Source organism: Epinephelus lanceolatus, chromosome 20 (assembly GCF_041903045.1).
Source record: "Epinephelus lanceolatus isolate andai-2023 chromosome 20, ASM4190304v1, whole genome shotgun sequence".
NCBI classification, from domain to species: domain Eukaryota; kingdom Metazoa; phylum Chordata; class Actinopteri; order Perciformes; family Serranidae; genus Epinephelus; species Epinephelus lanceolatus.
The window spans coordinates 25,144,409-25,162,650 of record NC_135753.1 but is presented as its reverse complement, the minus strand read 5'-3'; the positions used below and the strand labels follow the sequence as shown (position 1 = coordinate 25,162,650).

Here is an 18,242-nt window from a genome sequence, read left to right as displayed (position 1 = left end):
GATAATAAGCCATGCATGAGACTGACTTCTCACCACAGACTCAGCTGGTGGCAGATGAGACCCAGAGTGGATTTTCTAAAATGAAAACATCTGACACCAATGTGATTGTGCTCCATTTTATTTATTTGTATCTGGTAACATTTAAAGGTGACAGCTTTACAATTTCAAGACCTTTGTTCAGTCTTTCAACAACTTCAGTGATACAATAATTAGATATTTGCGTAAGAACTGCAGAACACTGCAAGGCTGGATCTGTCTGCTGCACGGCTCTGCCTCCTCAGCATGTGGGGACACAGTCTGAAAACAAAAGAGTGACAGGTTAAATTACAAAGACGCTGTGCTGCTGTTTTAATCAGGGAGTGGAGATTGGATAACATGTTGCTGACAAAGTTTAAATAACTGAAGCTGACACATGCACAGCCTGCAGGAGCAAACGTGAAAACTGTTTGGGAAGGTCACGGCGACAGGTCATTGGTTTCCTTAAAGCTGCTCTCAACCAATCTCTGTCTCTCTCTCTCTCTCTCATGATATAACAGCCTATTGAAATTATTTTGTAACCTTTAGAGCATCTAAGCATTTTTTTTAAGGTACTATGAAATTATAACGTGGCAGGAAAGGAAGAAATATCCACTGCTAAGTCCATGTTTGCTGTGCTTTTGCAAAAACGTCTCGGGATTTTCATTTTCATGTCTTCCCCCCAAATCACACTTCTTTAAAATGCTTATTTGAATCATCATCATGTTTAAATGTTAAAATTGTGAGACATTATCTCCCTCCAAAAATGTTTTACAACATCAATAATAAAGCAGTCAAATTTTACAACCCAGTAATTCCATTAACCTTCATAATCACTTAATTCAAGGACAGTTACTGTGCTGTAACCTCTCTCATTGGCATTGCTGCAGAAGTGTACATCTTAGACGCACAGTGCCACATAATAATAACAGAACATTATACAAGGAGGAACAAAGCAGGAGAATACATATGTCCTCATTAAGCACTGGTACACAGCAGCGCCTCAGCTGGGAAGGTGAAATGATGATGGACATGTAATGCACTGAGCCAGTGAAACACCAGTTACACTGACTAGGATGAAATGCTTGAAGTCATAGACGGGATTCCAATGTACTGCAGTGTGTAGTGACCTGTGAAAATACTCTATGTACAATATATTAAGCCTGTGAGCGACACTGACAGCTGAAGAACTGAAAAACATTTTAACTGTTTCCTAAAAACAAAAGTGGCAGCCATGGCAATTTAATAAAAAGTTGTATTTGCAAGATTTGTCAGCTGCTTCATTCAACTCTGTCACTTTTTTATGCTACGTAGAATTTATACTTGTCCGTCTGCTCTATGCAGGGCCTACACTGTGGCCTACGCATGTGGTTCATGCCATTGTGAGCATTTGTACTTGTGTGGTGGTGTGTCTGTGTCACTCTGCAGTTACATCTCCAAAACACTAGTTGTCAGTGGAGGTTTCTGTGAAGTGCTGTAAAGTTTAGATGATTGAAAACACCCAAAATACACACTAAACATAACCTAATAGAGACAATTTCAAACACGGGTACACAAATCAGCTTCACTATAATTCGCAGCATTCACAGACAAACACATGTCTTTATCTGGACACATTTTCCCCACAAATACAACATGCTAATGTTACTAGCACAAGCCTGTGGCATTTTACATTGTATAAATTAGCCTGGTGGCTAGTGGACTTTTCCTCTACTCATATGAACCCAGGGACAACAGCAACATTTAACAAAGGTAATGTTACAAAATTTGGCTCCATTACAACTCACAAGGTTCACCGACAAAACAACTGTCTTATACTAAACACGTTTCCCAAACAAATATAACATGCTAACGTTATTAGCACAAGCCTATGGCATTTTACATTGTATAAATTAGCCTAGCAATGAGCAGAGATTTCTTCTGCTCATATGAAGCCAGGATAAATCACACACAAGACTTAAAATGCTATTTTGTGGAGGTTTTATTGTCTTCACAATTTATTGTTTCTTATCTGTGAAATTAAGGTAAATAAACACTTAATTTCCACTGAGGGAAATGGTTTCATCTTACAAAAACAGACAGGAGGTCTGCGTCACAGTAACATGGAGTTACATTTCTGGGGAGGTGCACGTCAGACTACAGCGTAGGCTCTATGGTGTTGATTCGATGCAAAAGTATAAATCCCACTTTAGTCTTTTAATTATCACACATTTTGTTCCATCATAGAATTATAGTTGTTATATCTGTTTTTTTGTTGTTGTTGTTTTTTTACACATTTAACTTACTGATTACATGATCCTGGTCCACGTCACCACAGTGACCTAGAAAAGAAAAAAGAGTTCACAGTTATTTACATGCAGCCGATGAAGCAGGTGTACGACTACATCGTCATCCTTTACATCGGTAATTAATGCAATATGTTTTTTATTTTTTTAAACCACACAACTATTTGCTCTGTAAAGATAAAGTGGAGTAATATCGCCTTGGGCAGAGAATGAAATCACATTCCCTCTGAGTGTGTTGCATTTTGAGCTTCTCTGTTTTTCGCTGTTACAGATGGTTCGGCTATACTGTTAGCACCATTAGCTGCTAGCCGCTGGCTCAGTATCATCCATGTTGAGAGCTGTGTGCAGACAACCTCTGAATCATTGATATGCTCTGAATATCAAATAGAGCTCCTTACAACTTTATTTTGAAAAGTAGCACAATATTCCAAACTACTTTTATGAATATGCCGAGTACTGGAGATCCTTTCAAGCTAGATTTCGGAGCTGCTGAGGCCTGTTATGCCACCCTACATTCAATATTACAGTTGCTAACATAGTTTATTTTGTTTTATTTTTCAGGTGAATGTGGACTTACTGTATGTGGGGAAGGGGAAGAGGTATGCCAGCCCCAAACCCTGTTTTTCAGCAAGCTGCTCAAACTTGGTTAGCATCGGCTCCGACAGATTGTCTGTAGACCTGCCTGCATACAGAGCACAGAAACAAACACCAGGACATTTAAAACACGAAATTATCAGGACTACCATCTGGCTTTTAGATCTGAAATACCAAACAAAGGCCACGTGGCTCAGGAACCAACCATAGAGTTTCATCGTGATCTTGCCCCGTTTCTGGTAGTACATGATCGCATATGAAGTGTAGTCCGTCTCCCCGATCACTATCTCAGTGTTCAACTCAGGACGAGTTCCTGGTGGAAACGACAGAGAGCATGGTGGAACAAAGAAATGCTGCATTGCACTATTGTTTATCAATCATGCTTAATGAGGGAGGCACTGACCTTTAAGTGTTAGCTTTCCTGGGGTTGGTGTTAGATCGTAGACCTGTAAGATCTCCCAACACTGGTGATTACTGAGGAGAGGAGAGGAGAGGAGACGAGACGAGACGAGACGAGAAGAAACAAGAAGAGTAGAGTTGAGATGAGATGAGATGAGATGAGATAAGACCAGACCAGACCAGACGTGATGAGACGAGACGAAAAGAGAAGACAAAAGTGTTTCAGGTGAGACATTTGATGACCCAGTAGAAACAGACATTAGACATACATATACACTGTTTTGTAATCTAACCCCTTTTTAGCATTTTAATTTTAACATGATGAGATTTATGATCAACAATCATCCATTTATATATATATATATATATATATATATATATATATATATATATATATATATATATATATATATATATATATGGATGTAAGGACTAAGTAGGTTAAGGCAAGCCTTTAAACAAAAAGTCTGGTAAGTTGATAAATTTGTATCACTCATGATACAACGATATCCAGAATCTTAGACGATATATAGTCTCATATCTCAGTAATGATATAGCATTTTCATATTGCCCAGCCCTCATACAAAACTGACAGTTTTTTCACCGTCTATTTGTAGATGTTGATCGAATGTTCACATTTCAACCATATTTCACCAGGATTTGCTTTAGTGAGATTTTTAATCCTCTGCAGTGTGCAAATAATATCCTATCCCGGTTGGTGTTCTCTCAACACATTCTCACTCCGACCTCGTCACATATTGACCTTTGGTCATGGACATTCAACATTCACATACGACGTGCAAGGTACCCTGGGTGCATTGGTTGTTGACTTCCTGAGACACCGTGTCAAGTTCTGCCTGTTACATCTTCTTTCAAAATACACTTCGTTTTAACTGGAAATTTGCCATTTACATACAGTCTCTTTCAAAATAAATGCACTTTGTTTTTTTTCCTTCAACAACAAACACACGGTTGGGTTTGGGAAAAAAAGAACACGGTTTGACTTTAGACTCTTATGGTACCGAAAGTAGGTGTTTGTTGGACCCATCCACCACCCCTCCCACCCGTCTCATTCAAACTTTTGGCGCCTTAACTTTTGTCCTTGTCCCACCACGCTTCCCCCTGATGCTGCCAGTTGCCCTTTAATTATAACTGAAAACAAGTTCCGTGTCATGCCGACGTCAAAGGATGCCTTTTTTCATGGTTTCTGACACGGCAAGTCACTGGCCAAGCGCCAGATTTCGATGACTTCTGAGTGAGATCGGGCTTGTTCACTGGGTAGGGTGTGGATAGGTTTGTTTGCGTTTAACGCCAGCGCTGCAGAGTTAAGTTAGCAAATAATCATAAAGAGCCCACTGCAGAGTCGCCACCTTGTGGTAAGACATATTAATGAACGCTCATTTAGACCTATTAATAATGTTAATTGGCTAATTTAGACTCAATAGGCTGTGTTACCTTCATATGAAGCTCAGTTATGTTTTGCACCTCCAGACAGATGTTTTACAATTATTTTGGTTTAAAAAAATGTCTCTTTTGAAAGTAAAGGCTGCCAACCCGTGATCTAACCACACAGCTCAGCCTCAGGCCAGACTGACCTGGCTTTCTAATGCCACATGAGAAAAACACCCAAAAAATGATTTTCCTCTGTTTGTGCCAAAAAGGATTCAAAGAGTTGAAATCACAGCAAAGATGTCACGGAATGTCCCACAAAAACAACACACACACTTTTTCCATTTCAGTGTTGCATTGTACTTTCTGTCATTCTGCGTCCGCCAGGTCACGATGACCTGACAGTTTTTCAAAACATGAGGGAAAGCTGATGAATTTAACTGTTCGGCCTCTTTCCTGTTTTCGAGGATACACACAAATAAAATCAAACACATGTGGCTGAGGCATGAAGTCAGAGCAGAATGAGGACAGTAGAGAGATTTGTGGCACATTTGCCCCCTCTGTCGGTCAATAAAGGTACTGAAGGGTCACAGTGAGCTATACTACATGCACAGTGAGTGCTTAATGATGTAGATGGTGTTACTTACTGTCTTGTTTTTGTGCTAACAGACAGCGTCTCATCCGTGGGAGAGGAACGTGTGAGGGTCATGACTGTGGGCTCCACCTTGGTTCCATGATTTATCAGGTAAGAGCATTTGGAGGCGGTGTTTAGCAAGTACCAAGTTCCTGTCATCTGCGACAGAGACATGGAAAATAAGCAAGATTTTCACATATCTCCTAAGGCTCTGACGTAATATTTGTAATATTTTCTTTACATTCATTCTTATCAAGCGATCCTACTCATGCAAACCATTTCTACCTAGGACTTCTCCTATTTTACCAGGGTCAGATGAGCTCATATTTAATTTTTAAGCTTTTTCTGTTCTCCCAGTGAAAAGGACACATCTGCTTTGAATGTCCTGGTTTATTATCTTTTGTTATGCTCAAATTCTGTTTCACTGAAATTCCCCTTATTACCTAAAACACCCATATTGACACAGTTACACAAGCATGTTCACTTTGCCAGCCCCCTCACTAATCCATGACCAAACAGACTAACATGTTTGGATGTTTGAGTCTCTGGAAAACACATTTCTCTCTTCAGCATGGGTACTTGGATAGAAGTTTGCAACTGGTCAACCTCCTAAAGTTGCATTTAAATGTCATCTGTTTTAGTATCCTTAATTGCATTTATCAATATAAAAGAAAAGGGTAAACATGTGCTGCATTAATTGAGAGATGGCAATGTACAAAATGGTCCTTGTGTCAAAACCTTCACTTCCCCTATGTTCTCCTCAAAGCAATAATTAATTTTTTCGGCTATTCTGTTGAGGTGATTCGTCATGGCTTCCACTGATTACTTCACAATCCTATTTGTTTGTGTTATTGATGTATTCTGGTACAAACCAGTGAGAAACACAATCACAAGGTCAGTGTGCAAAGGTCAGGTAACGGCACAGTTAACACAGCTGCAATCCTCTACCTGGATACAGCACTGATTTCTCTACCTATCTAGCTATGAAGCTTGATCTAAAGGCGCCGATCACAGACAGGAGAACATATAAAGACAAAGGAGCACTTTAAATATTAACATAGAAATAATCCACAAGTCAAACACACACCTCTTCCTCCTCCTCCTCCTCCAGTGTATTACCTGTTGTATGTCTACGTTCTGTGCAGCTGGGGTCACGTCGATAGGCTCAACCTTTGGCTTCTTGCGAGGTCGTCTTTGGGGTCGCGGTCGACTCACAGCCCCCCCTACAGCCTCAGTGGAATCCCACAGACACACACACATTAATGCCACCACTGCCAGCATGCAACGCCATACTCCAGCCATCCTAGAGTCAGTCTTCTTCTCCTATAGGGGTGTTCAGGTTCCTGTATTCTAACTTTTCTTTTTTACACTCTTTTCTTCTTTTTGTACTGGATTTTCTGTCCTCTCTGTCTCAATCTGCAGTCTGCTGTTCTCAATCTGCTTTACTCAACCTCAAACACACAGAGGAAAGGCATAAACAGACAGAGAGCAGGGGACAAACAAAGTGAAATAGAGGATGGCCTGTTCAGTTAAAGATTAACTTGGTTTACCAGCAGAGATGTGCTGCAATGTGTGCATCTGAAGGGGGGCAGCAACAAATCCTGATTATATTCTGACTTTAAACCCTCAGTAAACTCTGCCATCAGTGAAGCATAACCATAGATTCAGAGAAAACACAGATATGCATTTATTGACAAAGTATCATTCAATTTTATACAATTCCTAAAAAACAAAACAATTGATGTGTTAATGTGACCCCGGACTGAAAAACACACAAAGCAGCAATGTTAGAACTTTCTGTCTTTCACAATCTCTACAGACAAAGAGGCCCAGTTATGCTGACATTCATACGTTCAGTTTAAAACAAAATTACCAACTCAACAAACATTTGTGAAAAATACAAACAGTTAAAACAGTGACTATTTTTTGGGAAGTATGGTATTCATTAATGGAGCCGATGGCCTTCAGTTTGACTTTGTGTGAATCATGTACATCATGTTCTGTGCGTAGACTTCCCTCCAGTGCATACATTTTCTTCACAAGCAACTGAGCTGAATTCTTTACAGGTTTAATAAACACCAGGAGGTCCTCTTCCCCCCAAAATTCATTCATTTAGACACACACAAAGCTTCTCACTAGCAAATATGTTTAGGTCAAAACCATTGAATGAATCCTCTGACATTCAGGTGGTCCTTTAATTTGCCTCGTAAAAGAAAAGGTGTGAAATGACACATAAGTGTGTTTTAGTCCCGCTCATCCTCGCCAGGTTTGCTGTTTCCTCTGGGTTTAAACATGAGGGCCACACTGTTGATGCAGAACCGCTGACCTGTCGGATCCGGTCCGTCTTCAAACACATGACCCAGGTGGGAATCACACTGCATCAAACACAAACACACAACAGTCATAAACCTTTCAAAAACACAAAATCATGGTTGTATTTGAAGAAAACTACACATGAAATTCTGACTTTAAAAACTGCACACAAAGCTATATGACCTAATACAACTAAAATAAGCAAACTGAACTTTGGCTCCATAGCTCAGAGAACAACTCACATTCTTACAAAGGACCTCTGTCCCAGCGCTACCCAGGCTGTTGTCAGGGCGACGGATGATGGAGGCGGAGCTTTCGTCACGCTCCCATGTCCCATGAGCCTCTTTGAATGCAGGCCAGCCTGTCCCAGAGTCATACTTAGCCTCTGAACTGTTAAGAGAGGAGGGAGCGTTTCAGCAATTAGCATCTGCTAATGTATTTCAATTCAATTAATGGTTGTACAAATAAAAATGTGGGAAAGTATTCCTTTAACATTCAGGTGCAAACTGTTACCTGAAAAGTGGAGCATCACAGCAGACACAGTGGTACATCCCCACCTCAAAATGGTTAAGGTAGATCCCACTGAAGGGCTGAAAACACCCACAAACAAACACACGTGTAAAGGATCATTTCCCCATGTTATTAGTTGTGTGTCCTTTAGGATGATGATGATTTTACAAGTGCAATACAGTAACTTGTCCTTATTTTTATTACACACTCTGTGTCTCAAGCTAATAGCTGTCCTCAGGCAGCCTCTAATTCATAAATGACCAGGTCTGTAGGTGAACTGGTTGAACCTGACACAGTGACGAGCAAAGTCCACCTGAAACTGTGCTGATGTTTATCAGAAAATATGTATGTCAGTTTGGCAGTGTTGTACTCACCACCTCTGTCCCTCTTTCTCTGGTGACTACATACTGTTCTGGGGTCAGTTTCTTTTGCCAGTCTTTTGTCTCATCGTAACGGATGAGTGACTGCAGGCCTGCAGAGAGCAGAGGTAACAGTGAAGAAGTCCCAGAGGAGTTTTGTTGTGCATGTGGAACAGACGGAGTTATATCTAATGGTCCTAATCACTCAATTAGCTTAAATACACATAAATAAAAACAGTTTTTGACAACATTGAACCAAATAAGTGAGTCTCTAACCTGTAGCTACTTGACAGAGACAGCAAACTAGCTCAAAGACATGGCCAAATGCAAGTATGACACTGAATGTGTTAAACTCTGGGACCTTGAACTAATCATTAAAGACAAGTCTGGACCCCATGGCTGGACCAGTTGGGAAGCACGTTAAAACACAGACCCTGGGTACTATGGCAAGTTGAGAAAATGTTTCTTATCACATGACTTGGAAGTGTACTGCTCAACATTTCTGAACAAATCAGTCATAAAATTTAACTTAATTCTAACTCCTGAAGTAAAATTACTAGCATGGTGCACCTGCAGGAGTTTGCAGCCTAGGATACCAAAACTCCTGCACAACAGAGCGACAGTAAAGAAATCAAAAGTCTCCCCAGTACCTTGAGATGTGCACACAGGACGAATGAACGCCGGGATCCTCCTCGGTAACACCACAGATCTGGCTGTCGCATGTTGAGACACTACCACGAAGAGACGGGCGGTGAGACGAGACATGTTTGCTGCTGCTACTGCTCCCGCTGTGTAAAATCTGTCTGAAGTCAAGTGCTGCTGATATCAGTGGAGCCAAGTGCGCTCGCTGCGTCGGGATTGTTCATGCTGCGGCGAGTTCGCGCCGGTCCTCCCCCAGCTGATCCGAGCTGGTAGCTGGGTGACCCGGTCAAAAATCACACCTCCAGCTGCAGTATGTAGGTTAACATGGTTCACGCGCTTTTTATTGCTGGACAATGTGCAAAGTGCATCATAATTGTGCAGCAGCTTTATGGCTTCAAAAATTACAACCATTTTATGAGTGCATGTAATGTACATGAGTACATGCATTTAAATTATGTGTATGTATGAGCAGGTGTTCATCTGTATCATGCCATTTTATGCATGTGTCTATATTATTTGCACTGTACAGTAGGTGATGTTATGCACATGTAAAATTATGATAAAACTGTGTGTGAATGTTTTTTTCTGTCAACATTAACCAATAAACAGTTTTTAAAAAGGAAAAAAAAGTGCACAGTGAGGTCATTGTAAACCAAAAGGTAGCCTATAATCAGAGCTTTAACAATCTGAAACATATTAGGAACTTTATTTGGTGCAGAGTAATCCGAGCGTGCAAAAATATATTTTCATTTCAATCAGCTGACCTCAGTGAAGGCACAAAAAGCATTTTAAGACCATCTGATAACCAATTAATGCTTTAATAATACTCTATTACATGGTTTAAATGTCTCCCATGTAATACAATTTAAATATCTATTACTGAAATGTCTGGTATTGCTCAGCAGCAGGGGTACCGGCTTTCAGCAGGCTTCCAGGCAGGTGCATGAGGTCCACTATGTAGCGGCAGGGCTGTGAAGAGCGCTCATTCCTGGAGATGTTCCCATTGAAAAGGAGTACCTCGTTCCAAGCCCGGCTGTACTCGCCCCTAACAAGTGTGCAGCTCATTCCGATGCAATCAGCCAGACACTGAAAAGTGAAAGAGAGGAGACAGGTCAGGGTGTTAGAGTATAATTTGAAAATGAAATGGATTAAGTAGAGAGGGTTATAATAAAAATACTTTAAGTGGAGGATGGGGTGATCTTAGAGAGGAGGAGTAAAAAGGATGTGAGTGAAATGTAAAGTCTGGAAGAGAAGGGACTGATGATGATGTAGCTCAGATGGTGGTACCTTGAAGAGAAGTGCCCGATGGCAGTAGAATCCCCTGCTGATCAAACCGATGGGAACAACATTACACTGAAGCTGAAACTTGAGCTCGCTGAGGTGCAGCACCCATGGGAATTCATGTAACTTTTCCATCTCTACAGCTCCACCCATGGCATCACTCACCAGCCTGGCATCCAAACACATACACAAAAAAAACATTACAATGCAGAAACCTTCAATATGTGTGTTTGTTTTCATCCTGCAGGCTAACAGTGGTGTGTGTCTATAATGCTGTAACATGCCCCTTGTGTCATCGTGAGTGAACCCCCACTAACACCTCATGAACTGGTGCGCTAACACAGTTTCCAGGGTGTCTTGTTTCAATTTGCTTTAATGATTCTGGCAAATCGAAAACAATGGCCGATGATCACATACTATGAGAGGATTTTCCTCTTTATTTGTAATGAAATCTCTGCATGTTGGTTATGTGCTGACTGCATGAATCCATCACCTGGCCAGGGCGGCATACTGCTCTCGTTCATCACTCAGTAGGAGGATGGATTCTTTGACCTTTTCAACTAGAACCCGCAACGATTCGTCGTCCATCATCTTCCACGGTTTTTCTGTAGGAGACTCAGGCTGGGTCTCATCTTTCTGTTTGTCATCCTCTTTCTTCTTCCTGTACACAGAGACAGTACATTAAAAAGAGTGTCTTCACCATAGGGAAGAATATCATCATCTTTTTGGATGTAAAATGTGCTCATAAATTACACAGATCCTTTTAAGAATTGAAACCCAAGATTCTTGTGTTGAGTGTGTCAAGATGTAAACTACTGGCTAACTTGAGTAAGACAGTGTTATACATGATGATACTGTAAGTATCCCCACCCCCGCACACACAGACACGCTCACCTTGGTGTCCTGCGGTCTCCCTTGCTGCCGGTGTCTGCTTCTGATGGGTTGCTCTGCCTCTCTTCTGGCACATCCACTGTCTCTCTGCACCAGAAGGACAAGGATGAAATGGTTTATATAACCGAGCGCAGCACTCTTAGTCTATCTTTCATGCTTCTTCTTGTATAGTTTCAGTTGCTGGCATGATTTAGGTGTCTCTATCTGTACTTGTAGCGCACAATATGTACATTGGACTATGTATGCGTGTGTGTCAGAGAGCTACTATTATTATTGTGTAGATTTCACAAGGAAATTAGAAGGCATCCAGTTAGCAGTATCCAGTGCCAACACAATTTTCTAACACATTATTCCAAACACTTACACTGTAACATTGTGTTCCTCTGCTATTTTAAAATTATGACCAAGATTTTAATTGTATGATTGCAAAGTTTCCAACATGTGTGTAACATTCTCATCTTCCTAAGATATGCAGACAAATGAGCAAAAACTGCACCTCCAGAGTCAAGGTAATTAACATAAGTTATACAATGTGTGTGTTTACTCAGGAGACAGACATTAATTAATTTTAGTATGAGCCATTTTGCTTTACATAGTTAAAAGGTTGAACTCAGGTCCCTCTAAGCTGTGGATGATACGGCATGAGATCAAGATTACATAACACACTGTTTAAGAATGCCTGAGATGTTGTTGGTGTGTGTGCATGCTGAAGGGGGGGACATGGTGGAAATAGGGTGGACCAGAGGTACCCTGAGGGGGTACTGCTCTCTTTGGCAACGTTAATTCATCAAAATGCTGGGAGCATGTGGGAGCATTAGTGTGTGTATGTGCATGTATAGCCCTTAATACCCACAGTGTGTTGCTTATTGTGTCTCGGGCAACGTGCATGTGTGTTACGTGCAGGCATCTTCGTGGCTGTGCATGCATGTGCACTGCATGGCTGTGCGTGTAAGTCCATTAGTCTAAACACAAAAGCTCTTTGAGTGTGTTGCCATCTTAAAAAAATGGGATCGTTTACCCTGTGAGGCCACGCTAACGGGGCATACTGAAGGCAACGGGGAGAGGTGGGGGAGAAGCGAGAGGGGAGAGAGTGGAGCACTGGATTGGAGCAGACAAGGGGAGGGTGATAGTAATCTCACAGCCACAATAAATTGTGCAGGCAAACAACATGGTGTGACTGGTAGTGTAGAAAACTTGCCAAGTCTCAGCTAATGCTCCAGCACCATCTGTGTGGTTGTTCTTGTTAGTTTCCCATTCCCACAGTACTTGAAGTGTAAGAGGCCCAGTTAGCTGTTACAGTTTGGGGAGCTGCTGGATATATTTTCAATAAAACACTTTTGTCCTAACATTTAGATTTTACTGGGCTAGAATATGATACATACAAAAAAAACACAACATACTCTGTTGCTGTGTTGACAGCAATGATGGGCCGATGCTCATCGACAGGCTGCTTGGACAGTTCCTCTAAAGTCAGAATCCTCTGACCTGGACGAGCCTGAGAGCGAAAGAGATGTGAATAGGTAAGATATGTGAAACTACCCCTTGCTACAGTGTGTTTCCTTCACAAAAGACAGATGAAACAGATCAGACCAACAAGTTCAAGTTCCAAAATAACTAATTACGAGCACGTCTAGAGATTTAAACAGAGATTTGTTTAATTCAAATTTAGCTCACATTCCTTTCAGCAACGTCTGTTTCACATCAGTTTAAATAGCCTCCACACACCTTCCCTGTATCATAGAAGCCATCAGTAATGATGTCAGCGGCGGCCAAATGACCTGTCAAGCTGTACTTGACGGACAAGTTGGAGTTAAGCAGGCTGATCATGGCCAACTTGCTGAAACTGCTCCTTCGATTCACTGACTGGTTGATCTCCTGGAGCATTTCCAGAGCTCTGAAACACACATAAACAGATATTCAGGCACTGATGATAGATAGATGAGCGCTCACATTGACAAACATACACACTAATGACCAAAATTTCTCACACTTCCTTATGGAGACACATAATACTGTCCTATACTGCCATCTACTGGCTATATAAGAGACTACATTTTATGATTTGTCTGTCAAGTCCTGGTTTCATTGTTATCTGTCATCACAGAGTCTTACCCAAATTTACACATCTCCACAGCGGTGGGCATGTCACTGGCACAGACATTGATAGCCAAGCATGCACTGTGCAGCAACTCCTTGTGATAGGTGCGCAGCAAATTGACAAGTGGTTCAAGGCCTCCAGCGCTTTGTAGCTATAGGACAGGTGGTAAATGTTAGGTAGTCAGTAAAATTAACATATATTTCCTTTATGCAAACCTCCTCTCCACATCTCGTATTTTTGTCATTTGCACACATTACAACAAGGCAGCAGTGTGAACAGACATTAGACGGACACAAACACCAACCTCTGCCCTAGCATCTGTATCACAGGCCAGCTCTACCAGGCATAGCGTGGCATTGATCAGGACTTGTGTATCTGTGGACTTCAAAGGCTCCACCAGAGCCTGTATGGCTCCACGTGACAAGATACTGCAGCGGATGACCTCCTGTCCTGCCATGTTGCCAAGTGTGGCAGCGGAATTGGCCACCGTCCTGGGGCAGCTTGCATACAACTGCTGGACAAGTATCTCATGGCCTCCTGCCTCATACACCGCACTGCAGACACCACAGAAATGGAGGTGGGGGATTAACTGCAAACCTACAGAGCTGGCTACAAATGCAGTCTAATAACACGGCATACAGCATCGACTTTGTATAACGTGTGTGTGTGCTTTGTAAAAGGGAAACAAACATTAATAGTGAGGCTAGTGAGGGAATGATGCACGGGAGGTGGAGTTGAATGTCCTGAAAATGGAAGTCAGACAGTGAGAAACGATGGGTATAGGGAAGATTTGTCAGGGGAATAAAAAGGTGGACAATAAAACGGTGAAAGGGAGAGTAGAGAGGTAAAGAGATATTTAGTGAAGGAGAACCATGAGGAGACAGATGAAGCATTAAATCATTTGTGAAATAGTGGAGAGGAAGGTGCACTGCTCAACTTTAAAACACCGCCTCCTCCTAAGCCTCGCTTTTAGAGAGTACAAACTTATCTCCTTAATGTTTCACACATCTGGCAGTAAGTTGCACATAATAATACCTCATGGCATACTCAAGCAACTTCCTGTGGTGATGACATTAACATAATCGTAATCGTCACTCACTGTGCATTGAGCTGGTTGCTATGTGTGAGGTTAGAGAGGGCCTGGGTAACTGCTTCTTTCAACGCCAAATCCTCACCATTCAGCAGCTGTACAACTGCAGGGATACCACCTGAAACACACATACATCACACTCATTCACACTTCATCGTGGTGACCATGCTAATGTCAAGGTGGCTGTGTGAATGTGTGTGTACCCAGGTCTCTGAAGCAGTCTTTGCTGGCTAGGTGGAAGCTCATGGCGGACACAGCCTGGCAGGCAGCTGCTTTCACGCCAATGTCCGCCGCAGACAGAAGCTCCACCAGGACTTTCTCCACATTCTGCTCATGGAGCAGTTTGCGGCTCTCAGCTACACCCATTTACACACAGAAAACACACACAGATAAAGTAACTGTTATATATACCCTCACGACTTCCAAACCTATGGCTGTAAAGTTGAAAAGAAATAATTATTTGTTGTCTTTCTCTCTGCTTACAGCTCTGAGCAACCCTGGCAATGCATTTAACAGCACTGGATTGGATTTCAGGCACAATGGAGGTGAGAACAAACTCCATCAGCCTTGTCAGTCCTCCATCCTTGTGGATCAGCTGGAAACCCTCACTGTCACCCACACAGTTAGCAACTACTTGTAAGGCCTCAGCATGAAGGTCGCTTAAGTCCTGTAAGAAATAAAAAGGCAGGTAGGAGACAGGGGATGTAGAGGACACAGACTTAGGTATGAAGAGTTGAGAACAAGTGCTTATTCAAACGTAAACATATATAGGCAGTTATTACTCTCCATATTCTGTCTTCTCATTTTTATTAACGCTAAAGGGCACGATGAAGAGCATGTTACCACAGAGCATGTGTTCTCTCACTCACACACGCCTACCGTGTTGCTGAGGATATCCATGAGCTTCTCAAATCCTTGCTCTTCCCTGAAGGCTTTGCATGTATCTTTATCGGTGGTGACACTCCGCAGCGTCTTTAAAGCCAAATGCTGAATGACAGGGAAATCTGACTTCAAAAGTTCCAGGACTGGAGGTATCCCGGCTAACTCATGTAACGCCAGACGACTCTGGTGGTCCTTCATATGTACAGTACAACAGAGAGACAACAAGAATGTTGAAACCACTGGCTAATATCCTTGTAACATCCCCTAGGCTGATAACTTTGAATCACCTGAACCAGGTTAAAGATGACATCTATTGAGTTCTTCTGGACATCAGGGTCTGGGCTGGATAGGAGCTGGATTAGAGGTGGCAGCCCCTTGCTGTCAAAGATCTGGACCTTACAGACGAAATCCACGGACAGAGAGGCCAGGCATAGCGTTGCAAACTCATGGACAACTGTGTCTTCTTGAATAGGAGAGAAAATTGCATTATTTTTTTTTGCTTGTTGCAGCTATGACACAGTAAATATCTACTTCTGAGTATATTCATCTTGTAATAAAATCACTCACCTTCAAGTGACAGTTTGTCAATAATCGATGGAATCACATCAAATTTTTTCAGAGCACTCTTCACGTCACCTTTCAGTGGGAACAAATCGATCAGTCACTCAGTCTGTAAGTCAACAAAACAGTCAATTCTGTAACCAGTCAACATGTCACTAAACAATCCAACGATTAGCAGACAGATGGTCAGGACATTGGTCTGTAAGTTAACCAGGCAGCCACATTAGTTACATTGAGTCTGCATTGATTTGCCATGTTATCTGACACACCATTGGCGGCCATGATGCCCAGGGCCATGAAAGCGTTGCGTCTGACCAGCTTGTTGTTGTGACTGATGAGCTTACTGAGAGGCTCCAGTGCCCCGAGTCCCAGCAGAGAAAGCTTGTTCTCGTCTCCTGACAACAGAGGGAGACAGTGGACAGGGAAATTCAGCATGGTGTCAAATAGAGTGCCTGTGGGCATGTATTATGTATCAGATAAGGATACATACTGCAGGGTAGTTGAATATAAAAGACAATGGCAGGAGCGGGATTGAAGCTGAAATGGGGTGGTGTTAAACATAGTAATATACATGTAATATTGTGACATGATTATTCTAAACATTATCTAGAAAAGTATACAAGTGCTTTATGAGCATAAAATGGAGACAAAATACATGGTGGTGTATTTGACTTTAAATGACAGGAAATAACAGCCACACATGCATTTTGGTTTTTAGCTGCAGGGTTGCTCACAAAAAATTATTTAAATATAGGGGTTATCCTACTGCACCTTTCTCTGCAAATGTGTGGATTGCTTCACATGCTTTGACCAGGATGTCCTCCTCTGGGGAGCTCAGCAGCAACACTACTGTTGCTGGAGTTTTGCCTTCAACAGGTAGTGGCTCAAACTGTAAATGTGGAGAGAGGGACACATGTAAATGCTTTATAATGATTTTATGTCTGTCCGTGGAAACCTTTCAGAAACACCTCAGCTAGGTTGATTCAAAAGGATAAAGATGAGAAGACTTTCATGAATCCCTCACCGTTTCCTTGCAGGGTGTTTCGCACTCCTTCTTCCCTTTCTTTCCCATTCTGTGACCTAAAGAAAATGTAGAACCACATAAGCTGCAGTCATGGATACACAGTAGCCATGCTAGCTGAACGACAAAGCTAATCTGACCGCTTAGCAGGTTAGCCGGTTACTCAGTAACGTCACAAAACAAACACACAAACTGTCAGATCACTTTCTCAAATGTTCACTGTGACTTACCTATTTTGTTCCAAACTAAAGGTCTAGTTTAAGTTTCATAATTATTATGACAGCCGGCCAGAGGAAGCAGACTGTGAGTTTGGTGTTGTGGAAAAGGAGGTTGACACACCGTTGCTAGGCAACGCTTGCCACGTTTGGTTAAGTGAGGGTTGGGGACTGTTCGTTACTTACTTTAGAGGGTGGTGCAGAAAGGGGGAGGCATGTCAAATATTTTTTTACGCACTGGAGAGGGATTTAGTTTTATTATTATTATTTTGGATTAGGGGAAACAACTCTAACTGACTGTATATTGTATTTGTTTTATCACTGATTTTACACCATTTATCATAGCTAGACACTGTAAAAACAGAGATTATCATTGGATTTTTAAACTTTCAACAGTTCTTCAACACATTATGTGGGACAAACACTTCCGTCAGATAAAAACATAACCAAATCTGACCTTTAAATAGTGATAGTTTATTTTTTAAAAAAAAATCATTTTATTGCTATTTTATCATATATATTATGGGGCAGCTGTGGCTCTGAGGCAAAGTGGGTCGTCCACCATTCCAAAGATCATCGGTTTGATCCCCAGCTCCTCCAGCCTGCATGTCAAAGTATACCTGAGCAAGACACTGAACCCCAAATTGCTCTCAATGGTTGTTCCGTCAGTGTGTGAGTGTGTGTGTGTGTGTTAGTAGGTGGCACCATGTATGGTAGCTAGCCTCAGCTACCATACATGGTATGTGTGTGTGAATGGGTGAATGTGACTCATAGTGTAAAAAAGTGCTTTGAGTGGTTAGATGACTAGAAAGGTGCTATACAAGTGCAGGTTCATCCATATTGTTAAATTGTACATTTTCTAATGGTGTATTGTGTTGTGTGTCTGCCTGTACCTTTGATTTTTGAGAGAAGACAAAGACAAATTTCCACTGAGGTGGACAATATCTATCGATCTATCTTAACTGTCAAACATCAAAGGGTAAGTTTTTAAAACCTAACAACTAATTAATGGTGGACGGAAGGTCATGCATTTTACACCGAGTCACTCAGGGAGGCTTAAAGA

At 41.7% G+C, this 18,242-nt stretch overlaps 3 protein-coding genes across 3 annotated transcripts; all 3 read right to left on the bottom strand.

Annotated features, from left to right (window-relative positions):
* Positions 1–102: 102 nt before the first annotated feature.
* c8g (complement component 8, gamma polypeptide) lies at positions 103–6,809 on the bottom strand. The gene is made up of 7 exons (XM_033639136.2): positions 6,436–6,809; positions 5,330–5,475; positions 3,298–3,368; positions 3,100–3,207; positions 2,878–2,982; positions 2,301–2,336; positions 103–297 (listed from the first exon to the last, which is right to left on the bottom strand). Exons 1-7 carry the CDS (start codon positions 6,616–6,618, stop codon positions 278–280), a joined length of 669 nt encoding a protein of 222 aa, XP_033495027.1. The 5' UTR covers positions 6,619–6,809; the 3' UTR covers positions 103–277.
* Positions 6,810–6,983: 174 nt separating this feature from the next.
* On the bottom strand, positions 6,984–9,435 carry msrb2 (methionine sulfoxide reductase B2). The gene is made up of 5 exons (XM_033639138.2): positions 9,149–9,435; positions 8,514–8,611; positions 8,143–8,219; positions 7,872–8,019; positions 6,984–7,691 (listed from the first exon to the last, which is right to left on the bottom strand). Exons 1-5 carry the CDS (start codon positions 9,261–9,263, stop codon positions 7,560–7,562), a joined length of 570 nt encoding a protein of 189 aa, XP_033495029.1. The 5' UTR covers positions 9,264–9,435; the 3' UTR covers positions 6,984–7,559.
* Positions 9,436–9,782: 347 nt separating this feature from the next.
* On the bottom strand, positions 9,783–17,745 carry armc3 (armadillo repeat containing 3). The gene is made up of 18 exons (XM_033639125.2): positions 17,195–17,745; positions 16,968–17,023; positions 16,715–16,832; positions 16,213–16,338; positions 15,950–16,018; positions 15,670–15,845; positions 15,380–15,574; positions 14,984–15,167; positions 14,704–14,856; positions 14,510–14,618; positions 13,715–13,964; positions 13,425–13,561; positions 13,038–13,206; positions 12,713–12,807; positions 11,316–11,399; positions 10,915–11,082; positions 10,428–10,590; positions 9,783–10,226 (listed from the first exon to the last, which is right to left on the bottom strand). Exons 2-18 carry the CDS (start codon positions 17,013–17,015, stop codon positions 10,017–10,019), a joined length of 2,454 nt encoding a protein of 817 aa, XP_033495016.2. The 5' UTR covers positions 17,016–17,023; positions 17,195–17,745; the 3' UTR covers positions 9,783–10,016.
* Positions 17,746–18,242: the final 497 nt, after the last annotated feature.